Raw genomic sequence first — 27,926 nt, forward strand, 5'->3', positions numbered from 1 at the left:
CACCTATGTTACAAAGAAAAGCACACTTTTTTTATTTTCTCTTTTACATTTTCATGAGATGTGCATTGAATTATACACACATCTGATATGTATGGACAGCCGTCAATGCATTATTCTGGCTGCTAATCACATGGTGTTCATTCACATAGTTATGGCTAATTACTGTGTATGATAGCAGTGGCTGTGAGAAACCAGCCGCACAGAGCAGTCCTGACCACCATCTCTGTTAATGAGCTCACACCCTATCTGGCTATTATCTGTGCTCTCTTGGCCAAGGGAAATTTGTCACGTTCAAGTCTCGTGGGTCCTTTATTGATGACACTGGGGCAGCTGTCCTTCATTGCAGAGACAATACGGGGAAATCTCACAACAAATTGGGGATTTCAGAATGATATGCAAAACTGCTTTTGCAAACTTACATTAGGGTGCAAGAGGAATATAATGGAGGCTGATTTGATCATCTTTCCTGGGATTTGTTAAAAGGGCAGAGGTTGACCTTAACTGGCAAAAGTGCTTTCTTCCATAGATGAGAACGAGCACCAGGGGAACTGACGACCTCATCATTGCTGACGCACTTGCTTGCTCGCCGTTTCACACACAGACTCAAAACTGTAATTCAGCTGTGCTTCATTGTTCTCACAAATAAAACCACTGAAATGTTTCCACTTGCCATACATAAATTGATCTGGATCTTTGGCATGGTTTAACACATTGATACAACATTCTAACTACATTTATAGGTCAGAAAAGTGGAAAAAGCATAATAGATCCCCCTTTATTACTAAAGTACACTCGCAAATCAAAATTTTGATTCTGCAGTCATTTTAAGTAATGTACAGTGGAAAGATGGTTAGCACCAATCTGTTCCAGATGGCCCGGCTCAGCCCATTCTCTAACCAAGTCAATGCAACTCCAATTATTTACAAAGGAATTTTGGTGTCAGTCACAGTCTTAAATACAATTTATGAATTTTTGTTTTTCTTTAAATAAAGGTGGTATTCACAATTATATATCAGGTCCAAGTAAAACGTGGTAAATTTCCTTTAGTGCAAGATGCTTTCAAATTACTCACATCCTCACTGGCACAGTGGTTCATTTTTGGAAAGCCATTTATTCAGCTATTTGAGCACTTTGTTTGCTGCAGAGTCAGGGTTTAAAGAGACTGACATTGTTGCAACTTCATTGTCATTTAAAAAGAAAGCTGCCACCATGAAACCTGGGGGGGGGAAAAGCCATCAAGAGACTTGACTTACAAGAGATTGTTTAATCCCAAGAACTTCAAGGGGAATAGTTGTAGAGGGAAGAGCTTGTACAAACACTTCACTGTACATAGAAATTTACATTGTGTGTAGGGACACGATGTATGGTCTTACTTAGCAAGTCCACCTCTGGAATGTGTAGTATTCTGTACAACATCCCGGCCCCAAAAATCGTGTGCAATTTAGTCTACATGGAGTAGTCAGTCAACCAATTGGAAGGCGCCAACAAGTCTACTGCACAGCAGAATATTGTATATTAAACAGATGACAGAACATTTGAAATAGACTACCCTGTGGGGCGGTGGGGGATTTTTCTTTCCCCCAGTCCTTTCAAATGTAAACTCATCAGGCCATTGAGATCTGGGACACAGACTACAACTGGCACCTTGATTTTAATGTCACAGAATCAGTTGCCCCCTTCCGGCTCAGGATCAGTCTCTTCCTCAGCCTGAGAAAGACCAGGAGCACACGTTCACCGTCGATGGTAGAACGGCTGGCGAGGCTGAGGCCAAACTGCTGTAATTCCAATACATCCCTTGATTTTGTAAAACCATATCTTGTTCATATAATAAAATCAAAGGCAAGAAAATAAAATGAAAGCATATATAACTCTTTCAGGTCCATTTTGTGTATGACTTGTTCTCATTCTTCTTCACTCTCATTTCCATTCTCCATGTCTTCCTCCCTGTTGGCTTTAGAACCTCCCCTGCTCTTGGGATTCTCCTCACCCTCGTCAATTTGCTCTTCCTTGTGATCCTCCACCTCTTCCTCCCAGTTCTAATGAGGAAGAATACAAAGCATGTCAGTGTCATATCCAAAGTAAGAAACATCTTTACAATACCTGGCAATTAACAAAGCCCCAACATAAATATACTAATAAAAATAGGAATGTGTGAATGACCACCTCACACGTTCCTGAATGCAAAAAAAAAAAAACTGATTTCATTTCTTCTAACATACTTATACAATATAATATGCACCAATAGTTCTGTCTTCACAAATGATCACACCGACACCGGAATAGGTACCCTTTTCTTTATAAATGGAATATTCTTTGTAGTTAGAGCATAGAAAACCTGGCTTATGACATGAATACATGTTTTAACATGACATGAAATAACACCCCTACAGTCACCTTTACCCTCTATTGCCCAATAGAGTAAAAATAATTGGAGACCATAAGCCATTTAAGAAGGCGGTAAAACTCATGTCCATATGCGTTTCAATAAATGTGTTCTGCAAAAGTAGCCCGTGTAATTATGATTAATTATTGTGCCTGTTGTGAGATCACACCTAGAATAAAAGCCTGCTCTGACAAGCCTGGTGCTTGTGTGTTTCACCTACTGACACCAAATGACCAGTGCAGAACAATGCATATGAGCCTTTAATGTCTTACTTAGTTACTTAGTATTTTAGCTCATTTAGCATTTTTTTGCATCAATATGCTTCATTGGGGCAAACAATAATTTTGCAGAATTACGCACATTTGTAACAATTTACTTGCTGGAATACGTATGACGTATATGTGTGTTTGCATTTTTATCGTGAGTTTAAGGTACACACTGAATGCTAACATACCAATTGTATAATTAATACTTCTAGTGATACACTTATCAAAAATGAATCCATAATCTGTCCCCCGTTTACACTCCATGGGATAAAGCAAATGGTAATTTAATTGTTGCTACTTTTCAACATACACCATGGCCAGTCTCAGAGAACTTACATCAGAGTCCTCATCGGGAAGGCCTTCATCCCCAGACGCCTCATCTTCATCGGAAGATTCTGTTTTTCGCAAGAGGAGAACACGTTTTATTCAAATGGAGCACCTGTGGAATGGAATGTGGTAATCTTCCGCCATCTTCCATGCAGACTTTCACAATGACAAATTACAAGCCCATCCAAAATGTTGGGCATGGTTATCAGAAATGTATTTTTCAGTTATGCTACATCTAACTCTTCATTCCCCCTTATACGCCACCCATGTCCAATAGCAGTTGCTCATGCATTCATTTTCTATGCTGCTTAAGCATTAGGCTCGTGGGGGCATGCTGGAGCCTATCTTAGCTGATTTTGGAGAAGAGGCGGGGTACACGTGGACTGATTGCTGGCCAATTGCAGGGCACACAACCATCCACACTCACATTCATACCGATGGAGAAGTTATAGTGAACCAAACATGCATATTTTTGGAATGTGATTCAAACCCAGATGTTCCAATTCTCTTCACTGTGGGGCCAACATGCTACCCACTAGTCCGCGGTGCGGCCTCACTAGCCCATATGGTGTCAGCTAATTTCACTCATAATCAGTATGCGAATCAGCAGCACAAAACCCTGGTTGGAGCATCCCTAGTATTCTTGCTTTGACCATTAAATTAAATGCACAAAAAACCCCACTCACTTCTGTTGTCTGAAATGCACAGGGTAAATGTTGTCTGTGAGTACTATGTGAACTGTGCATTCTACTTCATCACTCATGTAACTGGAGCACTAAGATGCATTCTGCTGGTGTGCTTTGGCATCTGCCAAAAGGACACAGGCAAATGACGGAAATCCGTCTTAGCAACTAAAAACTTCGAGCCCTGGATTACTGAAATTGCTTCCAAAAACCATCATCACAAGCCCTGACATTTCTGGAGCATCAAAGACGTCTATGTAATGCACTTACCAACAAAGGCAGCAGTAATTACAATTTTAGTTTACATTTGATAAGTGATAAAGAATCAAAAGTTGTCTCTATTGACATTTCCTTGTACAAGCTGCATTCATGCGTGTTGGTGACACTTCAGGTAATGGCTCTGTGGCAGCTTGGGGGGGGGGGGGGCTCCTACATCACATATAGGGGTGTCAAAACTTAAAATCTGTCCAACGTTCTTTTCCAAATTGTTTTATATGGTAGAGTTATGAAAAACAACAACAGGCTTTGTAGCTCTGCTCAAAAGTAGAGGTGGATACGTACTAGTCATGTTGCCAGGCTACAGGGGGATGTTGGCGTGTCGTGCATAGCCAAAAGGGCGTGCGTGGTGAGCAACATTGCCAACGCGAATCTTCATAAACTCCATGGAAATAGCTTAAGGTGACTTAATAAAATTAATGTATCTAAAAATAGTGAAGTTTTGCACTACCAGCATTAAACTTAAGCAACAACGCAACCAGTTGCAAATGCGGCACATAACAGAGGCATTAGCTGCGTTAAAAAAATGTTCTCACACTTTTAACTTCTGTTCAGCACTTTGCTCAAGGGCTGCTGCTTTTGAAAGGCCCTACAGAAAAAACACTTGGCTTTGCAATGGGGTGATTCACGCCACACAAATTCAAACATTCACAACCAGCGACTAAAACTCTGACCTTACAAAGGTGAAAAAACGCAAAGAATAAACATACAGAGACTGAAAAACAAGGACAAAAAGCACTTACCCTCTTCATACACCAACTTGGCAGTGTGGTCAACTTCAGATACCTTGTTGCTGCTGGTGCTTGTCGCCACCTAGTGGTGTACAAGAAAATCTGCTGAAGCACAGAAGGCTTTTGGGAACCATTCAATGTTTCCCCTGCCATTATATTAACCCTCCTCCCTGACCCAAGGAGAGCAACTTAACTTAATTACATTTTCTATATAGTGCCAGATTACAACCAAAAAGCTCCCCTGGGTTTCCTCAGGTCGGATAAACAAACAATAGAGAGCATTTTAATTTGTTTTTTTCGGAGGCATGCAACACTGACATGGAAATGTGTTTAGAGGCCGAGTAAACAACAGTCTGTATGTAGTTCAGTGTTGTAGAATTAATCATGCAAATAGATTTAATACACAAAAAGTAGGTCAGACCACCATGTTATGGTCTTGCAGGGATTCAAGAAAGCTAAGACTGTTTCCTTTAGTATTTGATTCGGATTTCTATAAAAAGACCCTTTCAAATCCCAAATGTTTGGGGTTTCAAAAACTGTTACGCATGTTGTGGGTGGTATTAAACCCCACTCCACCACTTGCTTTCCCAATAAACTGCAAGGAGAATATGCTGAACATTGCCATATTTGTTAAATCTGACCTGTGTAACAAGGAGGTATAGTTTTCCATGTAGCTTGGTCAGCTTGTGGAACATCTTCACTCTGCTCTCAATCAGGTGATAAAGCAGTCCGAGTTGGGAAACCAGGTTAGGCAGCTGTCAAATATACAAAAGAATTAGTCAGGCTGGGATGAAAATGCCCACAACAAGACAAATTGTCCGAAGAGACTTGCAAGTGCAACCTCAAACAAATTTATTAAAATGTGATTTGTTTTTTTGTTTACTCTGTGCACAAATTTTTGGCAGTGTTTCCTTCTGTTTACACATTGGAGGGTGGAGTTGCTGATTAGGAAAAATACTGAACTTTGTGTGTAGGAACACTGTACCAAATAAGCTACAACTGACAAGATCTGCTTGGACTCACCGATGACAGGTATGATGTGTGGTACATGAGCACTGCTTTGAGCCACCGGACCATTACAACTGCCCTGGAAAAAAAATAAAGAAAAATGGCAACTGCTTAACTCTTCAGGCAAAAAAAATCAGTGCTTGAAATGTATCGTATTGCGTTCCAGAGAGCAAGTCACATCAGTCAAGAAATATGTCAGAGGAAAAACATGTCAGTTGCATTTACCGGTATTTATGATCAAAATATCAGTTATTTTATTTTATTTTTTTAATCGTGCCATGGCGCCACTCCAAACAAATTCACAAGAGAGGACAACAAAGCCAAAGAGGGCAATGTTTACACCAACAGGGAGAAAAAAAACCAACTACTCAAAAGCAATGTTAAGTATGTGGATCCAACACAATCTTAGAGGTTTAATAAATGCCAAAATGTTGTCAGACACTTAATGCATAACATGATGCCTGGATGCATCCTGGTGTGTAGAAATGAATCAAGCAGCCACATTTAAACACTAAAATTCATTTTACACCACAAACAAATTAAAATTAACTGAAAACACTTCTGTATTTAGTCAGCTAGTGACTGGCACAGTTGCTGCAATCTCCAACATGGATATAATTAGTATCCTAATTAAACTCTGCTGTCTAAATATGACATTCCTCAATCCACAACTGTGTCAGAATTACAGTAATCCCTCGTTTAACAGTCATTTGGTTCCAGACCCAACCATGATGAGTTTACACCTTTACAGTCATATTACCCAATATAATTAGAAATCTTTGACATAAATAAGACATTACATAGACTCACACATTAGCATTTACAGCATCCTTGGTGCAGTGGCTATTGTCTGTTTTCTGATATGCCCCCCCGTGGCAAAGAAATGTTTTTACGCCCCCTGATTTGAAATATTACTATACTAAACTGATATTTAGCTGTACTGTACAGATTGAACTCAAAACTGAAACCAGCAAAATCCAACAAAAATTCTATGTACAGTTGTCCTTTTCCATGATGGGGCTCCAATTTCACGGCTTCACTGTATTCATTCATTCATTCATTTTCTACTGCTTTTTCCTCACGAGGGTCGCGGGGGTGCTGGAGCCTATCCCAGCTGTCTTCGGGCGAGAGGCGGGGTACACCCTGGACTGGTCGCCAGCCAGGACTGGTCACAGGGCACATATAGACAAACAACCATTCACACTCACATTCATACCTATGGACAATTTGGAGTCGCCAATTAACCTAGCATGTTTTTGGAATGTGGGAGGAAACCGGAGTACCCGGAGAAAACCCACGCATGCACAGGGATAACATGCAAACTCCACACAGAGCTGGGGGGTCAAGGGTGAGGTCTGCGCGCTAAGCACTCGACTGAAATATGGCCATATTTTTGTATATTCCGCCGTGCCACCCGCTTCACTGTATTATGGTTTTCAAAAATATATAAATCAGGGTTGGGCGATATATATTTTTTTATTTATCAGCTTATTTACTTTGATTATGTGTACTGTATATTGGGTAATACGAGTGCCAAGGTGACTATAGAGGCGTTCATGTCTCAAGAGCATTAATGTAAAAAAAAAAAAAGGGGGGGGGGGGGGAACTACTGATCACAGTCTGGCCTGGAACAAATTAACCACAATAAATGACGGATTATTGGATACATATAGTTGCATGCATACCAAAAGTCTTAGCCAAACTATGAAAAAAATCTAGTCCAAAAAAATACAGTTAAAGCTTGTACTTACGTAAATGGGTGACCTTGGAGCCTTCTGGTGATCTGCATGGAGAAAATGGTTGATTAAATGACTCCTAACCAACCCAGTGTCACTACAAAATATACGTAAAGAGGCTTTACAATGTGACAACAAGCTGACACTCACCTCTTCTACCAGTGGTAGAACAGCTGGCAGGGGTAACCGGGCAACTGTTTTCTTTATCACCATGTCTTTATGTGTCTGAAAAACTTTCTGTGAAAGGCAAGAAGAAAAATGTAAATACCTGTTAGATGTAGTTTCACATAGGCTTCTCTTGGCACATGGCAAGATCGCGTGACCACAGCAGACTGATCGCTGTAACTATCATCTCACTTCTGGTCTTGCATATGTGTTATCACAACCTTTGGCATGTCTAGGATTGATTGAGCAGCACATAGTTCTGTGTTCCACATCAAGAAATGTGTCATTAAGTCACACCACATGGGGGTGGGTGGCATGGGGCAAACTTAGGTAAGAAAACATCTTGACATTTGGACTGCTCCTTTCGTTTCGTTTAGTGGACAAGACCATGCAATTGTGAATAATTCTTCCTAGTATATAAAACTGTCAAACTTGTGCTGTCATGTCTTAAATTATTTGGACGCATTTAAATAATGAACAAAAAGCGAAAACACCTTTAAGTTAGTCCTTCCAGATCGATCTGCGGTCAACACTGCCAGCGATGCAAGTGGGACCAAAAATAAGGTAAGCGGAAAACCATAAAAATAATTATATATGTGTGTATATATATTATAAGTTTATACATACATACACAATATAATATAATATAATAAGCACAATACTTATAAGTCGGCTCCAAAAATATTTTTATCCATGGAAACTTTTTTGCACAGATCCACGAGCAGTTGAGCAATTGTGAAAGAAAATTGTGTTCAGCGATGAAAGAGCATACATGTTTCTTCAAATCAAACACGATCGGTCTGAAACAAAAACTACTAAAATAGCACTGTGAACATGAACCCCCCCACTAACTTAAAAAGGTACCAAATACCACCGAGATGTGCATACAATTCTACACAAGTTCCCAAGCCTTACTTAACCGTTTAAAGCCAATGTGAATGTTACACTGTAAACAGCCTTAATGTTAGCGAGCTAATGCTAACAGAGGCAACTGGACAAATGCTTTAAGCCCTGTAATGTTATTATTGTTTGTGTCATGTCTTGTATGAGTGTTTGAAAACTGTCCTGTGCGTTTTTTCCCCCCTGTGTGGTTGTGTTATTGTCTGTGTGTTAAAATGGTGGAGGAGAGGATTTGGAAATCTAGTTTTAAACAAGAAAGTTGTAGTTGTGAAATCCAAAAGGCATTTACATGCGATAACTGGCTTAAACAAAAATTGCAAAAGTTGCAAAAAGCACAAATGGGAATATGGACATTAGAGGGTCCTTTGACAAGTTGGTGAGATGAAAAGGCAAGAAAACTCACCAAAGTAAGAAAAAAACAAACAAAAAATTCTGCAATTCCATCTTCATAAATATTCCCCAGGAGGATAATTTTTTGCAGCTGTGACAGCTGAGGGAGATAAAAATGGAAGGGACTGTTTTGGGTTATGACTTATCTGCTTTACGGCCTTGAATCTATGTCAGTGAGTTTGCGCACTTTACATGTCTGGAAAAACTGCTGAGCCAAAGGGGATCCCAGCACCCACCATCAACATTCAATTAGGATGCGTTTGAATCAACACAGATGAAGACTCATGTGGGTGAGTTGTCTGCACTCATTGGCAGTATAAATGCTTTAAAGGACGAATTTGAAGAGACCCTGACACTTCATCTGCCATCGCCAATACATATACACGCCCACATAGTGACGTACACACACCCAAGCAAGACTCCTGAACCAGCCAAAGTGACCCAAGACCCATTACTTTTACACTGACTCAGCTTACTCCCCAGCAGCAGCATTGTATGAGTCTCAGGCCCCAGGAAGGTAGTTAATGGCATAGGGTCATTAATGGCTCAGGTCCCCAAGAGGCTCGCTCTCTGATAGCTGATGGAAACAATGGAGCTGATTTAGCTGCCAAGAAAGTATCTGGATATGACATCTAACTCAGGTGAGTGACATTTCACGATTCATGCTCCGAAGCGCTTTATCACACTCAGGGAAAGTGGCAGCACTATCTTCTCTCCTTCAGCCTGTGTGAAGCGCTTCAGTCAATCGGACATTGTTCAGGTCGCAGTCTTACTGACTTGGCCAACTCTACAGGCACCCGGCGCTATTGGCCATCTGCAAATATGCAACATGGTAAAAGGCTGAGCTAGGTAAAAGAACGTCTGCCTTGGACTTGCTCCTGCACTTGTGTAAAAGATGAGTCCCCACAGCTTTGTATCATTCTTGGTATATAAACTGAAAATTGAGCTCGCAATAAAGATGAACCAAAAACGACAAACTTGACAATAAATTGGAGTGACAAGAACTTTCAACAGTAAGCAAACAATACTTGAAATAATGGATTTCCCCCTATAAAACATGAGGGATACTTACACTTAAGATGTTGCCGTCACTGCTCTCAAGGCCCTGCACCAGCAACACTGCAAAATTGTCCGTCTGTAAAGAGGGCATCCCCTTTGCAGCTCCTTTCACAGTGGAGGCTGCAGACTGTAGATCAATTTCGCCAAGCCGTTCTGCAATTGACATCTAGAGATGGAGAAAAACGTTTGCTAAATGAGATGTGGATATAAATTCAGTGAGTGAAGCATAACTACAGGGTTTCCGCTACATCCAATGGATTGTGGCGCAGTGCCACAGTACATTAAAACCACCACACCATGGAAATGAAAGTTTTGTTAACATCAAAGAAATGTTAAATAACGGAATGGAGATATATGGCATTACTTGTGCTTCACACACGGACATTCCTTCTTATAATGACAGCATTTAATTAATCTTATGTAGCAAAGTCCACCGCGGAGCGCAACTCGATTTGTTTATGTTTGTCATTTATACTGGTATAATCATTTTCTTATCATTGGAAGACTCTGCTGGTATGATGGTGTATAAAAAAATATCACCTAACCCTATATAACCCATATAATGTTTCACACAGTGTTTTCCACGTATATATTAGGAGGTAAATGAAAAACAACCCTAACGTTGACATTACAGACAGTAAATTTAAATATAAAAAAAATCCTGCCACAGTGCAGGCTCCTGTGCAGCTCACCACCATGGCTTAAAAAAATCCTTATGAACCATTCATAATCAAAACCCACATGCAAAGAAAAACAACACAGATAATGTTGATATAGCTACTAAATTGAGATCTCTCCATATTGTAGCATAAGATGCACGGGTAAAACACTGCAGATGTTATCGCAAAGAAGCTTTAGTGTCTGGCAGTGGCTTGTTTACTTGTGCCCAAAGAGATTACATTCACAAAGACAATAAGATGGCACTTTTCTCAAGGCAAATCAAAATTCTGGTATGTGTTATTCATGATTAGGGACACTCAACAAACCTCTTTCGTGTCTGAGTCTTTTTTTCTTTTCTCCGATGACAGTGAAGTTCCCTTAACTGGAGCTTGATGACCAGGAAGCCCTGGGACCAGAACTTTGCTCTTGTCATTGACAATCGGAGTTTTCACCTATAATAGGAAATAAATTAGTCAAGCAATTTTTTTTTTCTTACACGTGTAGAGATTGAATTCCTTTTTGGACCTGATTGGTCCTAAACTTGAACTACAATAATTGTTTCAACAATATTTACAGCACTAAAACCTCTGTTACTCTCCAAAACAGACAGCAACAAAAAAATACAGCATACTACAGGTGCAACAAAGGTCAGCATCGACAGAGAACCAACTTAGGTGGTACTTAAACACCATGACTATTACCTTAGAAACAGTGGATGCAATGGGAAGGGACAGTGCAGTCTGAATATTTCGGCTCAAACAGACGTGTCTTTCTGCGGTGTCAATATTCTGTAGCAAAGATAGGTTGGTGGAAAATCATCAAACACAACAAAAACTTGAACACTACTTCTGGGGAAGCTACCAGAACAGTAAATAATTTTTATATATGAACAATGAATCGGATACTGATGAGACATTCATTATATAAAACATAACAGTCAAAGACATTACCAAGAGCTGAAATACCATTCTAATTTGATTCTGTATTGCATTACTGATATTTCTAATATGAAAAATCACATCTTCTATTCTATATTTGGCTAAGAAAAGTCAGAGCCAGCTGTGTGCTCACCACTCTCTCCATTACAGGCTGTAGGTAGTTGCCGTAAGCGAGCATCACAGTCCGTGAATCAGGACCCAAGGTAGCCGCAAGGAGGGGGATTGGCATTGGGGAGTCTTGGTTGTCTGACATCTGCACTGTGCACGAAGCTGAGAGAGGCTTCTTACAGTGACTGCAAGGAAAATAGTTTGGCAGATCAGTTAGTGTGAAGTAGACCAATCGAAGAAACTCACTAGTATCAGAGCTCTACATTAAAAAACTAAATGACTTGCCCATAGGGAATCCTTAAGGTGAGAACTACTTGCCCGAACTTGCCCCATGTAAAATGAAAAGACTGCCATAATGATATCATGTAATTTTTTATGGCATCACATGAGAATCTCAAATAAAGATGAAATGAGAGTACTACCATACTGCCTTACACATGGTATTCGTAGTAAGCAGTGATATTTCTAAGTTGTGCACCACAATGAAACATTATTGAATAGACACATTTGTGTACTGGTAAAGTGTTTTTAATCCAGAAAAAAAGATCAATGGTCAAACAATAATTTGTGAAGCAAACGTGAGGGAAATACAGAGAAATGGAAGCGCTAGATTTTGTAGCTTGTGCAAAGTCAGCACTTGACCACTTCAAATTGTCACAGCAATGTGATTCACTCACCTGTGCCATCATTTGATTTGCTGCCGCTAATAAACTACTTGTTTAGGAGGCACTGGTTCATCACTTTTTGCTGTTTCCTTCAGAATTAGACGATGTTGGCAGTGCCGCCATGATGGATGTTTTCGTAGTCAAACGATCGCTGATTGGTTGATCGCGAACAACGGGTGTGGGTAAAACGCGGACTGTGGTCTGCGGACCGCGGTCTAAATAAACGATTTTGATTGGTCCATTTCAAGATTTGCAAGGATTGCTCTGCAAATTACCACCGGAATTACGCAGTCCGTGTTTTACCAACACCCAACAAGAACCGCTTTAAAAAAAACTCTTGGCAGTATGGCATGCTAAAGTGCACTTGCCCGACGGGAATATCACTGATTGGATTTACTTGCCCGAATTTTGTTTTAACTTGCCCCGGGCCATCGGTACATCGTTATTGTCGAGCCCTGAGTATGAACACATTAGCTATATTTGTAAACATTAAGGTTTTGCTTTTAAAAGATTCCTTCATTTATGGGCATAAGCCCATACAGCATCCTGAGCATACTCTTGCTGCTGTGCAATGCAAATTTCCCCCACTGAGGGACGAATAAAGGCATATCTTATCTTATTTTATAAATGGTCTAAATGGTATGGTATGTTGGCGTTGAAATTTTGGTATAGCTGCACTGGAGATTATTCACCCTCAATTGCAAATAAATTGATTTTGCAAATCTACAAACAAGATTGTAATATTAGATGTGTTGTTGTTTGTTGGTTTACTGCAAATTCCTGAAAGTTTCTAGGCAGATAATGAGGGTCGGTCATTCTGAATGCAAAAATACATGCTGAATATCAACAGCCTCACCTTGCGTCCTAAGAAATGGATTAAAACAATAAGTCCTGCTGCACAACTTGTGTCAGGCTTATTTATGCAGCCCAAATCATGTGAAAATAATTGGAGACATGGGGGTGCTATGTTGATAAAGTAAGATTATAGCGTGATAGATTTGGCACATATAGTAATGTAAACCCAAAAGCAGAGGACAGTGTTAATTAACACTTATTGCATGAATGCAAAAATGCAGTTTGGTCTGTCCTGCTCAACTTAAAACAAATTCTGTGTCCAGATTGCAGGAGTCTCCTACTATTATCGCCATAAGAGCTGTCAACTATATTATATGGTGATATTATGACCCCTGTCATCATACGGCTGGCCACACAGTGTATTTATGTTCATGAAACAACAGCACACAAATCATGTTTGATGACAAAACATAATTACCACTGTATAATAAGAGGGCAAAATTGTTAAATTACACTTAAAGTTAGGACATACCCCACTAACGTGATATCCATTTGTGGTTTCCCTGCGGGACAAAACCAAGCTCCAAACCAAGTGAAAAACAAACATCGCATTAAAAACAAAATATCGCTGTAGTAGTCTGAATACCAGATGCTCGACAGATAACTAGCTAGCTGCTAACGAGTTGCCGCCAGTGCAAACTACAGCCAGTGACAGCCAGGCAAAAGACGCAAGAATAGTGGTATGACACTAGGTTGGGGAAAAGTGATCAAACATGCTGGTATTGATTGGTGTAGCCTGTGTCAATGTCATACGGGACGTGTAATTTTGTTGGCAACTCAACGTGACACAGCAGACATGTAGGATTTGCAGTTTTTGTGATCAGCTTAGAAAGCGTTGAGCGGCACATGTTTTTTACGGAAATGGAATTACATTACTCAGTGGCTGATCGATCGGAGCATCCCTCATGAATATCGTTTGTTCTCAGAGCTTACCCATTTAGGAAGTGCTCAAAAAGATGCAGCTGTCCATCTTTACACACCACTGCAAGCCGTACCGCCTGTCCAAGAGAAAGAACAAAACATTTTTATTGTCAACACTTTCCTACATCTATGTAGAAATCCTATAATGCATCACGATTTCTAAAACACAAAGTGGTTGTGCATTACTAGGAAATTTCCCTGACCTCTTCCTTGCTTTTAGATGTGACAACATCAATGTGTTTAGGTTCGTCTGTGAGTGTGAACGACACTACAGAGTTCTTGTCCTTTCCATCCTCACGTACTTGCCTGCAGCGAAACAATTTTTTACATCATTACCACATCACTTGTAGTTGTATACGACCTCAATTGGTAATGTCTGTACACTCACCATACACTGAGCAGTCGATCGCCAGCGGCACCAGACAGAAAATAGAGGCCGTTGGTGTCAGGGGGCCGTGTTGTGGCAAAGCGCAGGGTTGTCACGGCTGTGGAGTGGCCAGTGAATTTCTGGCAGAAAAATGCAGAGCAATGTTATCACCTGGTGGAACAGCGACAGCATATTAAAATTGCTTGTGAAAAGTCAGAATATGCTATGATTCACATGTGACAATATACAGGAGTATTGCAATACAAATCTTACAAGGTCCACAAATACATTTTTCAGTAAGACAAATGGTATAACCTCAACAGACACCTCAACAGAAATTGTAAAAACAATGTACAGTTTATATATGCTACTGTATAAATAAGACAAGTATAGACATGCTGTATATGAAACGAATACATTATACGGAAAATAAAATTCTCTTTAATTTGCAGTTGTGATGAGACTATGGGGCTGGAGCTCTTTAATATAGTGGGAGGTTAAACACGACTCAGGATAGAACCACTAATTTAATGTTTCTGCAATAACCTAGCAATGGGCTATGCATTACTGTTTTGACTTGTAATATTTCATTGATTGTTTGCTTGATTGAGATATTTATTTTATTCATTAAATGTTTGGCGCTTTTGAAAGCATGCACACGATCGTAGTTGTATACTGCTCGGCAAGTTTGTTGTCTTCTGCTTCTCAGGCTCTGTCCACAAGGAAACATTACCATTTTTAGGCAATTGGAAAAAAGCAATTTAGTATCCACACCGTTCTGGATTAGTCAATAGTTGCATCCAGATTGGAAAGGATCAACAGACACAGACATGTAAACAGAATCACGTGAGAAGCTAAATTATACAAAAACAGGGAATGCATGCCAAGTCAGTCGTCATTGTCTTGTTTAGACTGATGAAGTGGAATTACTTATTACGTTTGACAAACTTTTTGATTCATAATCATGAGAATTAACGATCAATTATCGATTTAATCATTAAGAAATGTCAGAGAAAAAATGATTAAAAATATCACAGGAAGTCTGTTTTTTCTCAATTAAGAATTTATTTCAAGAACCTTTAATCCAACAATCCTCTTGCACAATTTAGGCTACAGTTTAAACGTGCAACTGTTAAACAATACAACGCGAGGCGTCGATCTGAAATTCCTCACAAAATAAAAGCCAGTGACAGTACTATTTTCTCAAACAAATACAATTCCGCCTCTGACAATTTAAAAAAAGCAGAATAAATAAAAATAATTTAAGAATTTTAATCCACGTCTTGCGCAATTTACAATTTAAATCTGCAACTGTTAATAGAAATAGGCCTAAGCGGAGGCGTCGGGACAACAATATCTAGTAAGAGCCAATAGGCTATTCTCTAAAACAAACTAAATAGTACATACTAACTAATAGGCATTTAATCAAAGAACAAAGTAGACTCGTAGCTGACCTTTTTTTTTGCCTGTCACAGCTGTGGGTGGGAGATCCCACATAATACATTATAGGCCTATAGGTTGACATGAAGGCGACGGTGGCAACTGTCCTGAGCTATAATTTACTTAACCTACTGGTTTTTGTTGAGAAAAATAAGCATTTTAACATGTTTGGGGGTGAGACGTCAGCCGAGCGACTGTCAGTCCAGCAGCTGAAAAGACACGCTCTGATGGGACAAAGTCGCGGGGATGTAGAGGTGCTGTCTGGCTAACTTGGCCAGCCTGGGGAACTTTGTCGTTCACCTTCCAGCTCGAAATGGTCCCACGCTACAACTCGCCATGCAGGCTTTATGTTTTCTACCTTCAGATACGGCAGCAGGGCAGAAGTCAGATTGCAGGTTTTCTCTGCTGTCCTTGGGCTATATCGCCCCCCGCTGGTGGGATATTTTACTCCCGCCACATAGTGAAATTCATAACATTGCTTTCTCGATGCACACTACACAAACTCTGTTTAACACTGTCGAAAGAAAATTACATGATCGACAATTCTTAATGATCATGAACGATTGATCGTGCCCATCCCTACTGGAGCATATGAACTAGCATGAGTCATGCCATTAGAAATATTCAGATATTCTCTTAGCGTGTCGGCTTGTCACTTATGGTCACGAGACAGCGACGTCATCTTTCCAGAAAGTGGCGGTTTGGTTGTCTACATGGCGACAACCCATGAAGCTTCTTTTGAAAAAAAAAAAAAAAAAAAACATTTCAGGGAACCCAGAACACAGTTACCGGATGTATGAAAGGCTGAAATGATAAAATACTTTGCCATTTAGACAAGAAACCTTTGTGTGGACAGTCCTTCAATCACCTGTATATGTCCTAGCTTATCTGAACATCAGTTTCTTACATCTTTTTTATGGATGTCTGTGTCATGCTCAGAAGTGTAGATGCCATGAAACTTACTCTGTAAACCTCTTTTGTGCCCAAGTCCCACATCTTGATGATTTGTCCAGCAGAAAGCAGCAGTTTACCATCTGGGCTGACGCACAAACTGGTCACTGCGGCACGGTCTGCCTTCCATTTACTGTGTAGACAGAGCAACATTTGTTGTGTTTAATATTATTTGGCTTTGCATGCATTTGCTCTTCTGTTAGTGTGACTGTGAAGGACAAGTGAGACAATGTCATCTGCACTTGCTACCACAGAATCTTCCTGCTGATTGAGACCTCGATTAGGCTTAAGGTTTTTTTTCAGTAATTTGTTCAAGTTTTTGGCAGTTGAAAAAAGCGGCAGATGAAAAGTAGCAGCAATCTGACAAGTCCTCTCCAGGAGTGGACATGCTGTTGCTCCAGACTAGATTGACACCACAGCAAATTTCTGCATGTTTACACAAAGTAGTACAGTAAAGAGTTTACAAAGGCGCTAAAGTATGTCTGCCCAAACCTGAGAGTAGTGTTGTACTAAACTCACCATTAATGTAAAGCGGACTGTACTGTCAAAAGACAGACAGAAGGAAAAAACAGTCAATCATTTAGCCTGACAAGCTCTACCACAAATGTACAAGGAAGCTTTTTAGTTGCTAAGCTAAAATTTCTTCTTAAACCTGGTACTCATATTTCCTCCTTTTATTAGTTGGTGATTTGAGCATAGCAACACTAAATGAGTCTGTATGCTCTGGATTCAAAGTAGCACCATAATACGGAGTTACTGCTTATTCTTCTTCATCCAACGCAGACAAAGTAGCCTGTTTTAATGTCGGATGCCCTTTGCCGCCTTGAGTCCACAGGTGGGGGAGAGCCAGTGCTGGCAGGGAGAAGACGCCCGCTCTGACCGGGAAAGGTGCACAAATGTCGGACATGGCCTGGAGAAACCTCCCTTTCTGGCGGAGAAAGGATACTATGCCGCTGTGTGTACACAGTCATACATACTTTATATTCATCTACAGGATAACATCACAGCATTCTATATTTTGTTTCATATTGTTTGACATTTTCTATTGTCCATTTAATGTGCTTTTATTTCTGTGCATTTACGTCCACGGATATGACATTCATGCCATTAGAGGAGGAAGAAGAAAAGACGTACACCTGTGGCACCTGTGCTTGTAATTAAGGAAGATGTAGTCACCCATGCAATTCGATTGTCACAACACTGACCTCCGTGTCTTGCCTGTCTGCAGGTCCCATTCCACAATATTTGTATCATCTGAGCCACTATAAAATAAACTCTCTTCAGGATGCCAATGGACACAATTCACTCCTCTACTATGACCTCCATCCTAAAAAGAAGAACAGAGAAGAGTTTGGTGAAGGACAAAATGGAATAGAAGTCGGAACATGTAAGAACAAGACAAGAATATCTTTCTAAAATGCATTTATAAGTTCAGCTTTACATGCTGTATAAACATGAAATCATTAGGGGGTACATACGGTATTCAGAATCAGATTCTATATTTGGTACAGATGCCTAGCGTTTTCCCCCCGCAGTACACATTGTGTTTCTCGGTTATCAAATACAAGCAGCCACAAAAGACAATGCACATTGCACAGCAAGGCATATCCAGCCATGCACGGCACCTCCACAAGCATGAGCAGTGTGCAGAAAAGCGTCCGCAAAAGGCGAGGCTTAGATGCAGCACCTCCACAAGTGTGCAGCCAAGTGAAAGTCAAGTCTCAGGATAGTGCGTGATAGTGAGTCCTCTGTCATTGGGGAACACTATGCTTTCCCGTGACATATGCAAAGACATCACTTATCACTTATGTTTCATTTGAAACATCCTTTAAAGCTGTGGACTTAAAACCGAGATATGTACTGAACCATGTTGATGGCATACCATTACACCATAAATTATTCCAAACTTAATAGTAAAATTTTGAAGAAAAAAAAAAGACCACACAGACACACATTTTTAGTCTAAAACTCACCAAGGTGCAGTGCAGCGCTCCCCTAGCTGTACTGTAAATCAGCACTGTGCCTGCTGCTGTGCCCATCGCCAAGAGGTCTGCCTTCTCCTCCAGCTGCCCTGCCTCGGATTTCCTCTTCTTCCTCTGAGGCCCCTCCTGAAAAACATCCCACTTGTCATATTAAACTGCATTGAGCGAGAGAGATAGATATCTCCATATTTTGGATATAGAGGTTCATTCTTGACCACAAAAATGTTTCATTGAAGAGATTCTGACTCCATGTCAATGTGCCTTTCAGCAAGGTATCACCTCAACAGCACACTTAACTCGTTACATCTCCCCATGACACAAGTCGTGTTTTTGGAATCCAAGTGTGAATGTGTATTAGGGCCCTATGATTTTCGCGGATTGCACGAAATTGCAGAAAGAATGGCACTATTGGCCAATAAAAACAGGATTTTATGTCCAAAGCGGAATCTCACTGAACGTGACATAATGGCAATCATCTTGAGAAGGAATGTTCATGTGGTGGAATCATCACAAAAACTAACCCGTCCCCTTCTGAACTAAATATGTCAAAGCGGTAGAGAAAAAAAACTTAGAAACACCTCTCTTACTAGCTTGTGGGTTTAACTTTGTTTAGCAGATCATACTGGTGTGGCTCTGTTTCTTTTCTACATCGAGCACAAACATGGACATGACAGTTTTGTAGCAAAGTGTGCGGAGGGTGACATCCCATTAGAAAAGTTGGCAAGGCTTCACACAATTACTGGGCAAAATTGGCCAATGATGTATTGCATTAATAAATGTAAAGATTGTTGCATTAATTTATGGGCATGCTATTCACCAACTCAGAAAGCTGTAAAATAAGCGTAAACGGTAAAACACTGATTTAAAAAATAAAACAATTTGGGAAATCAACTTTTTTTTAATCAATAATATACCATATATTCCAGCATGCAAAAATAAGCACGTAAACATAATTTCAAGTGACCATATTGATTGACTAATAGACTGAATACTGGTTATAGTACGAGGATTGGCGGATCCATCATACATACCAATGGGGAAACTCCGTTGTCTTTGCCCACTATAGTACTAATGCAAAGCAAGTTGACGACATGTGACGACACAAATAGAATAATGAGGATCGATAGTTGAGGTCTAAAATTGTTAATTTGATGTATTCATCCACTACGTCCTGATTGTCGTAGTCTTTGATCCCTAGCCTATCACTCGTGTCATAATGGAATAAGTTGTTCATGAGTCAACTTACAAAAACTGGTTCTTTACATTTTAATTTTATATTAACGGTTGGAAGTATTTTGAGACATGGTAGTTGTATTGCACCATATAGTTACTGCATAACGCTAAAAGGTTGGGTCGAGTGTAACATAACCATGTGGGAGCCAACATGTGCGTTCTGCGCAGATGATGAGGCTAGCCAGTAGCTAACGTGACTCTATTCATAGCTAAGACACACAAGAAAAACGTCCTCGTGACAGGTATGAAATTGGTTATAAGCCATAATATGCGTTCCTTGGCACAATGATACTTATTATATTTCGGTACAATATGGTATAAGGCCAGTTTAGCCTAACTAGTTTAGGCCGCGCTAGCCATACAGCTAACTGAAGCGCCATCATAGCCTCACGTACCTTGACTGTCCGGCATGGTCCCCAATGTATGCATGTACAAGTGGCACTCAAATGAGCTGAAGGCACGTATTCTTGGTGAAGTGTTTTACTGTCTGTGTTCCAAATTCGAAGTCTGCCGTCCTGAGCACACACTGCCAGGTACTGTCGTGATTTTGGTGAAAAGACGCACGGTAGCTGCAGCGAAGCGCTGCCACCTACAGCCGCCATTTCTGAAGAGTTGCTTGCGTCTGCGTGCGTGGTTTACGCGAACCACGTGTGGAAGATTGTGCACATGCGCAGATTTGCGTCAAGCGTATCCACCACCGATTGGTTGCTACCAGACAACAAAAAACTCCCATGTTGCTTACGCTTGCTACATTCGCACACGACTACGCGTGTGTCTTCATCGAGCTATGTGTATTTTCATGCATTTATTAATACACTAAAACATTCGTTTTGTGTGGGGTCTAAATTTAGTCGTGACCAAAATAAATTGCCAGGAATTTATATATTTTTTTATTTAGGTTTGACGAGTGTTTTGACTCTTGCGCTCTCTACTGGAAAGGTTGAACTATGACAGCCGTCGCTTGTTATGACGTCATATACCTGCGCTTTCAAGCATGGTGATCCCTTCGCGATGTAAACAGGATTCGAGGAAATGGATGTGTCAATGGGCTTATTTACCCTCCGATAACTGAGATTTCAGCCAGGTATATAGTTCTATTTACTTTGAACTAATTTACACAGTGGTGTTTTTTCTGATTCATCGGATAGACGATATCTCTCGACCTTGTCTCAAATAAACGTGAACTAATGGCCGTGCAAATGGCTAGTGCTGGACATCTTATTTTGCATAGACTGACGCGTATTGTCTCATCTACCCCAGGGCATTACAGGCACAAGGACATTTTTAGAAATCTCAATTCAAGTAGACTGGACGTACAACGTTTTTCGACAGGATGTTTGAACTCAAATCAGGATGCTCGACACAACTCTGATCCATCACTCTTGAATACCAAACAATCACTACTGTGTAAAAAGAGATCTCTCTCTGCGCTTGAGAGAGTCAGTAGCCTGCTCCCCCAGGATGCATTGAGCCCTGAGGTGATGCAGCTGAGAGAACAGATCCAGCCACCTGAAGAGGATGCATACATGCAAAAAGAGCAAAGCCATGCTGATGCTCTGTCCACATTGTCCACACAAGCTCAAATCACTGATTTGGACGCAAGAGATGAATTGCTGTTGAAAGAATTCGATTCAAATTCACAGGGTCCTACACTTCCACAAGAGACAACACTTGCGTATGGGGAGCTGCTCATAGCGGAGTATCGTAAGAACAGGGATGTGGGGTTCAGGAAGATGTTCCAGCTTCAGACAGGAGGACGTCTGCAGAGCAGCTGGGGGATTGTCCTACATGACTATGTAGCTGGGCAACCTGCAGGTCATTTTCAGAGGACAAGCCGTCAGGTTCCCCTCTACATACGGCGTGCCAGTTTGGATGATTATGTGCTGAATATGAAGAGGGGTCCTGCAATCTGCTACCCAAAGGTATATGGAACAAAAACCTCAACGTTTGACTGAGTTTCTTGGTAATATTCTGTAACTATTTTATTTGTTTCAAGTTGGGGGGTCAAACTGTTAACAGCTATGGTATCTGCTTCTACTGTTTAGGATGCCAGCACTATGCTGATGATGATGGACGTCACAGAGGGAGACTGTGTGCTGGAGTCGGGTACTGGTTCTGGGGCCATGTCTTTGTTTTTATCCCGAGCAGGTCTGCGCCCTCCATACTGTCATCATTGCATGCTGGATTGAGTGTCGAACACATTTATTAGGCCTATATTTGATTTAAAAAATATTCCAAAATACAACTATTAAATGTTATCCAATAATTTTCAAATGAACTGTGCAATCTGTTTTAACTCATCCAGAGTTCCTAATGTTGGAACTCCCTCTGCACAGTTGTCAAACTTTCACCGTTTTTATAGCGTTTACTTGCTCAACATCACTGTCACGCTGTGCTGCAACTTGCTCATGTCTGCCAATACTCACTTTGAAAAGTCATGTTTTTTTTGGATCACCCTTTACAATGGTTGGTCTTGACAAGGCCAAGGCCTTGTGATGTCTTATTTATCATGATTGACTGCAGCTTTGTCACATAAAATAATTTGCTTGACAGTGCTCATAGGGTCGACCAATACAGAACAATAGAAAAGTCTAAGGAACTTTGTGACGATCTAAGAATTGGTTGGGAAAGTGTTTTTCAGCCATTTATAACTTCTGAATCGTATGTACATTTGATGTGTCACCACAACTCGCATGCTGTATTTTACAGCCAGTATATTTAGTGAAATGCTTATCTGCAGGGAAACCAACTCACTCACTGTGAATGGGTTTTCCTCAGTGGGCTGCAGGGGTAGCGTGTTGAGCATCGATGTCAGGGAGGATCACCTCAAAAATGCCATGCTCAACTATCAGCGCTGGAGGGCCTCGTGGCGAGCACGGCGCGGAGAGGAGTGGCCCGACAACATTCAGTACCATAACGCTGACCTATGCACGGCTTCATCTCTTTTGGCCTGTAAGGGATTCAATGCGGTCAGTGTTTTAAAGTTGCATGCATGCAGCAAAGCAAAGAGATCCAGCATCGTGTGTGTTTGATTTGGTGACAGCAGTTGTACTGATTGGATTTTTTGTATTGCAGGTTGCACTTGATCTTATAAACCCACACCTTGTTTTACCAATGGTGATTCCACATCTGCACCCTGGAGCTGTATGTGCCGTCTACCTTGCCAAGTGAGTATCCATGCATTATACTGTGTATGGGCATCCATACAAATATCTGTCAATGATTATCAATCATATCAATTATCGTTCCATGCTAAATGACAGACAAGAGACCATGGACCAGTGCCTGTGTTTATGAACCTGTTTTGTGAGGCACTTTTCCTCCAAAGCACTTTGTTCTTAATTTTATCCTGTAATATATATATATTTTTGTTTTGTTTTTCCCTCCTTGCTCATCCTCTAGTATAACACAAGTCATAGACCTGCTAGAAGGGATTCGATGCTCAGCACTCCCTTTACTGTGTGAACGCATCGTGGAGGTTCCAATCCGGGACTGGCTAGTGAGCCCAGCCCTTCTTAAAAATGGGAAGTACTGCTTGAGGAAGGCTTCACTTGTCAATGAAGACCAGAGAGAAGCGGACACGCCAGATAAGGCTGAACAAGGTGATAATAAGTGTATTTGAATGTATATAATGAAAATCAAGTTGAAATTGTAACTGTATTTACTCCAAAGAAAATCCGGCCTTTGGGAGTGTTCCTTACATTGCCAGACCTCACCCAGAGCAATTTAGTCACACAGGTCTGATAAAATGTTGACACATTTGACATTTTATACTACATTTGACATTTTATAGTTTTTAAAAAAGTGTTGTCTTACAATTTCAGCGTTCCTGGTGAAACTGAGGAAGTTTGTGAGTTAGCCGCTGAGCTGCAAGGAGAAGATTGACACTTGATTCATATTCGTTTGTAAAGTATATGGAAAATAAATCTGATCTGAGGATCAAAAAGCTGAATGAATGTATTACAAAAATCAAAGAGTACATTTCACTGAATTATAATGTGACTTCCAAAAATTCTCCAACTTTATTTTGGTTCAGATCCCAATTTCACAGCTTTATCCATCCATCTTCAATGCCGCTTGTCCTTACCAGGGTCATGGGGGTGGTACGCTGGAGCCTAGGGCTCGCCTGGGCGAGAGGCAGGGTACACCCTGGACTGGTTGCCAAACAATCACACCCATATAGACAAACAACCATTCACATTCATAGCTTTGGACGATTTAGATTCTCCCATTAACCTTAATGCCAAAACATTTACGTTTATGCAATGTGGGAGGGAACGAGAGTTTCAAAGCTTCATCAATAAGGCTTGTGGAGTATGTACTTTTTGCATTACTTTTCTAGTACGACTATGTACAAGTATTGCCAAACAATGAAATGAAAGATAGTATTTGACAATTTATGAGGAAGCAGTTAATAGTATAGACACAGGCAACAGTCCAAAACACAAACATACAGTTCTATGACACTAATTGAGTTTATGTGGCATAACTTAAACTCCATCACATATAAATATATAAATATCAAGAACAGTGTGGAATAAATATGCCTCTCGTGTTTATCCCATTGGCTCATTATTACACCCACTAAAGACTAATGGGGTGTTGTTGGTTAAGGCATCTTCTTCAGGGTATGAGTGCCCACAGGGTGGGAGACTGAAAAAGGAAGTTGTGAACACTGCTGATGTGGTGAGATGTTCTTATCGTCATTGATCCAGTTCATGGAAGAGTCATACACAGAGGAGCTGGACAATTCATTGCCTACCAGAGAGATCCACAGAATGTCAGTGAAAACAACACCATTTGGTCATTCACTAGTTTCAGTTTACCTGAGTGAAGTTCAACACAATTACTGACAGTGGATCTAAGCATCGTACCTACCAGGTACTATACAGCTGCAGGAGGAATGCTGAGGATTTTTGTTTTTGATTCTCTCCCTGCAAGCGGCTGGGACCCTGGGTGGCGTTTTCTCCAAATTCAGCTGATAGCCAAGTGGGAGTGTCGGGCAGGAGCTTTGCACAGATGACATTATGGGGGTAGAAGAGGAATGGATCTGATGATCAAATCTTTTCTGGTGGTTGCAGTGTGTGCAGGGGATTGGAGAGGCCGCAGGCCCTCGTGGAAGACGTGCTTTGTCTCTTTGGTCATAATGGCGCTGAGCGCCACTGTGGTGCTCTGAGCGCTCTCGCTTCCACACAAAGTGAGAGGGCATGATGGCCATCACCTGTAGGAAAAGACGACATCAGATAAATGGAAACAAAAGATAAGACTCAAAAAAAAAAAAAAGTCAGTCATTGAGCCTCGAGGATTACTTAAAACAACAAAACAAAATTATATTTGTGTACCTCTTCACAGCAGCGTCTACTGACTGCTGCTCTGAACTCAATGCGAGCCCAAAGTTTGTCCCTCTGCTTGAGGAAAAGAGGAAACGTCTTCTTCCAGTTCTTACCCAATGCCCATGGAAAAATCTCATATTTACTTTCCTCTTCTTCTTCCTCCATGGTGTTTGCAAGGTACCTACAGTATAATGTGAGTAAAATGTAAGCACGATGGCATATACTGTAGTTCATAAAATAAAATCACGAGATCAAATAGAGTGGATACTATATACTGAATAAAATAATTTAATGACATCCAATTAAGTACTAAAAAATTAGATCTTAAAAACATAAAATTCAGTTTTGATTGATACTGTATTACTGGAATCTACTGTAACTGTAATATTTGCTGTGATAAAGAACTGCTAAACCTGACAGATTTTAGACTGCAAATAGACTACATAACACCACTATGGGGAAACGGATGAGGAGTAAGGGAAATAAATGTAACACATGTTGGAGATTGGCAGCTGAGTAAACAAATCTTATTTAGTTTAATGTTATCTGTTCTTTGAAAATACTATGGATAACATAAGCTGGCCAGTGGTGGTCTTATATTTTTATAGTGAAAAAACTGTGTCATTTGGAGCCAAAGTATGATAAAAACTTAACGTTTGGACTGAAATTTAGCCGATTAAAAAAAAAAGTGTTTAACTTGGCCTAACAAGGTAACTAAAATGTTGGAGATGTTGGACAACTCAGTACAATGTATACTGATCAAATAATGTAAGCTTACAGGGCAATGAAAAAGTTGTTCTTGTTGTATTCTGCAATAGAGAAGCGGGATCTTTTGAAGTAGACAAATACCATGGCAAGGAGATACTGAAAATGTAAAAAGACATGAGTTGAATCATCAGCACCAATATTGTTCATAGAGGTTGAGCCTCACCTTGTCCGTCATTTTACAGCAACAGTCCATCCACAAAAAGTCTTGGATTAGGTCATCGTCTGAAACATGGTGTAACATGATTAAATATGAGATTTAAATATTTCAGTCATTTTGAGGGGAGACTGCTCGAATGATGCAATGGAATAGCAATTCTTCACCAAAAAGTTTGAAGTATGATGTCATTTCCTGCCGCTGAATTACAATGGTTGGTGGCGGTGTCATTCTAAAATAATATATATCATTCCAGCAGCAGCTCTTCTCTGGTGGACCCCGTTGTTCCTGGGTGCTGGTTCTTTTGAGCCGGGGTCCTGTCCTGCCCAGTAAGGGGTTCTTTATGGCAGCTACCCCACAGGTGGTGGGAGCTCGGCACCTCTGAGTTGTTGGTTTCATCATGCTCATGCCTGGGTCTTGTGAGGTGAATGCCACTCTGATGTGTTCAAATAAGGAGAGGAAATCTGTCAAGTCATGTTAAACTTTGTCACATGTAAAAATACATTCTGTTAATTGGAATGTTCCCACTATCCACAAAAAATACTGAACACACTTGTCTAGATTGCTGTCCGCACAAAGTAGTACCAAGCTAATAGTATACAGCACTGCCTACAGTCCTGCATGGTGGAGGCAATGTCATTGTTTGTGTCTGCATGTATGCTGCCGGGACTAAGGAGTAGTACAAAAAAAGTTTGGGAAGCACTGCCCTAAGTGCTTGATAATAATGGTGCCTACACAAGTAATGAGAAACTCAATTCATTTTACTGACTCCAGTCACTCACCGTTGTGAATTGTGCGCGCATGCGCCGAAACTTGAACGAGTTAAACGTGTGAGTCCAGACTGTGAGGAAAAAAACCCACACATACCACTTATAAACAATTCGTTCGTAACGCACACTTTAGCCCACACGATTATTAATGTGAGGGGTGCACACACTTTAAGCGAAATTGTATGCCTGGTACTTTCCACAATTTGCTGTATAAACTTCACAGCTTTGAAACAACACTCATATTTGGTATTGAAAATCTATGGACAACACTATTGCTAATAACACGCTAAATCCGGTTTCGCCACGGATTGTCCGCTAGCTTCTAATTAGAAGCTAGCGTTAGCCTGAAGCTATAACCAAAAGTTTAAAGTGTGCCATACACCGTGAAGGAGCTACATACCCCCCAATTGTCGGTTATAGCCCCTGTGAAGAGGTCAGAGAGTTGCCAGTTCGTTGACCAAATCCAGACAGAAACTCCTTCATCTGCCACTTCCCTCCAAACAAATGTACAATAAAGGCGCATGTGTGCGCGCCATACAGCCAGCCAGGAGGCGAGCACGAGAGCGTGTAGTCGTAGTTGCGTTCATGGTCGTGGATAAAATGTGTACATGGCTTGCCGTTTGTTTCTGGGGAAAACTTTACATAAATCTAACGAAGTAAGAATCACAGCTCTAGATTCATTTCCCAGAATGATCGACAGAATAAACCAAACTGTATGTGTACAGTATATACATAATTTACAAAACGACCCATACTATCAAAAACTTTACAGATGTCATAAGCATAACCCACATTGTTGTTATTTTGAGTGTTGAGTGAATTTTTTGTTCAGTTTTATTTTATACATTGCAGCATGG

The 27,926-nt window shown here is 40.6% G+C and overlaps 3 protein-coding genes across 5 annotated transcripts; 1 reads left to right on the forward strand and 2 right to left on the reverse strand.

The window, feature by feature from the left end:
- Positions 1 to 1,249: 1,249 nt before the first annotated feature.
- On the reverse strand, positions 1,250 to 20,716 carry wdr43 (WD repeat domain 43). The gene is made up of 18 exons (XM_058091044.1): positions 20,440 to 20,716; positions 18,803 to 18,937; positions 18,035 to 18,156; positions 16,842 to 16,962; positions 14,460 to 14,578; positions 14,275 to 14,377; positions 14,084 to 14,148; positions 11,656 to 11,815; positions 11,286 to 11,372; positions 10,911 to 11,036; positions 9,938 to 10,090; positions 7,561 to 7,647; positions 7,426 to 7,457; positions 5,690 to 5,753; positions 5,308 to 5,421; positions 4,679 to 4,748; positions 2,986 to 3,044; positions 1,250 to 2,036 (listed from the first exon to the last, which is right to left on the reverse strand). Exons 1-18 carry the CDS (start codon positions 20,644 to 20,646, stop codon positions 1,902 to 1,904), a joined length of 1,959 nt encoding a protein of 652 aa, XP_057947027.1. The 5' UTR covers positions 20,647 to 20,716; the 3' UTR covers positions 1,250 to 1,901.
- trmt61b (tRNA methyltransferase 61B) lies at positions 20,360 to 24,038 on the forward strand. 2 transcript variants are annotated; one of them, XM_058091046.1, is made up of 7 exons: positions 20,360 to 21,966; positions 22,090 to 22,150; positions 22,823 to 23,013; positions 23,120 to 23,211; positions 23,447 to 23,646; positions 23,717 to 23,782; positions 23,869 to 24,038. In XM_058091046.1, exons 1-7 carry the CDS (start codon positions 21,232 to 21,234, stop codon positions 23,901 to 23,903), a joined length of 1,380 nt encoding a protein of 459 aa, XP_057947029.1. In that variant the 5' UTR covers positions 20,360 to 21,231; the 3' UTR covers positions 23,904 to 24,038. The 2 variants fall into 2 exon arrangements, with proteins under 2 accessions (XP_057947029.1, XP_057947028.1); XM_058091045.1 differs by having other exon boundaries at positions 20,366 to 21,966; positions 22,090 to 22,192; positions 23,869 to 24,031.
- spdya (speedy/RINGO cell cycle regulator family member A) lies at positions 23,935 to 27,654 on the reverse strand. 2 transcript variants are annotated; one of them, XM_058091047.1, is made up of 7 exons: positions 27,082 to 27,230; positions 26,467 to 26,735; positions 26,309 to 26,367; positions 26,156 to 26,241; positions 25,387 to 25,558; positions 24,923 to 25,265; positions 23,935 to 24,802 (listed from the first exon to the last, which is right to left on the reverse strand). In XM_058091047.1, exons 1-7 carry the CDS (start codon positions 27,162 to 27,164, stop codon positions 24,654 to 24,656), a joined length of 1,161 nt encoding a protein of 386 aa, XP_057947030.1. In that variant the 5' UTR covers positions 27,165 to 27,230; the 3' UTR covers positions 23,935 to 24,653. The 2 variants fall into 2 exon arrangements, with proteins under 2 accessions (XP_057947030.1, XP_057947031.1); XM_058091048.1 differs by lacking the exon at positions 27,082 to 27,230 and adding an exon at positions 27,470 to 27,654 and having other exon boundaries at positions 23,940 to 24,802.
- Positions 27,655 to 27,926: the final 272 nt, after the last annotated feature.

The sequence above is a fragment of the Doryrhamphus excisus genome, chromosome 13 (assembly GCF_030265055.1).
Source record: "Doryrhamphus excisus isolate RoL2022-K1 chromosome 13, RoL_Dexc_1.0, whole genome shotgun sequence".
Classification (NCBI taxonomy): Eukaryota; Metazoa; Chordata; class Actinopteri; order Syngnathiformes; family Syngnathidae; genus Doryrhamphus; species Doryrhamphus excisus.

What these genes read in the sequence shown, in the direction of transcription:
- wdr43 (XM_058091044.1), bottom strand. Translation starts at nt 20,646, where the DNA reads ATGGCGGCTGTAGGTGGCAGCGCTTCGCTGCAGCTACCGTGCGTCTTT. An exon ending in GAGCGCTGCACTGCACCTTG is followed by an intron (nt 18,157 to 18,802) that starts GTGAGTTTTAGA and finishes TCTTCTTTTTAG; the next exon opens with GATGGAGGTCATAGTAGAGG. An exon ending in TTGCATCCACTGTTTCTAAG is followed by an intron (nt 11,037 to 11,285) that starts GTAATAGTCATG and finishes TTCCTATTATAG; the next exon opens with GTGAAAACTCCGATTGTCAA.
- trmt61b (XM_058091045.1), top strand. Translation starts at nt 21,232, where the DNA reads ATGGCCGTGCAAATGGCTAGTGCTGGACATCTTATTTTGCATAGACTG. An exon ending in TTTGTTTTTATCCCGAGCAG is followed by an intron (nt 22,193 to 22,822) that starts GTCTGCGCCCTC and finishes GGTTTTCCTCAG; the next exon opens with TGGGCTGCAGGGGTAGCGTG. An exon ending in TGTGCCGTCTACCTTGCCAA is followed by an intron (nt 23,212 to 23,446) that starts GTGAGTATCCAT and finishes CTCATCCTCTAG; the next exon opens with TATAACACAAGTCATAGACC.
- spdya (XM_058091047.1), bottom strand. Translation starts at nt 27,164, where the DNA reads ATGTGTGGGTTTTTTTCCTCACAGTCTGGACTCACACGTTTAACTCGT. An exon ending in AACAACTTTTTCATTGCCCT is followed by an intron (nt 25,559 to 26,155) that starts GTAAGCTTACAT and finishes ATTATACTGTAG; the next exon opens with GTACCTTGCAAACACCATGG. An exon ending in GTAGACGCTGCTGTGAAGAG is followed by an intron (nt 25,266 to 25,386) that starts GTACACAAATAT and finishes CTTTTCCTACAG; the next exon opens with GTGATGGCCATCATGCCCTC.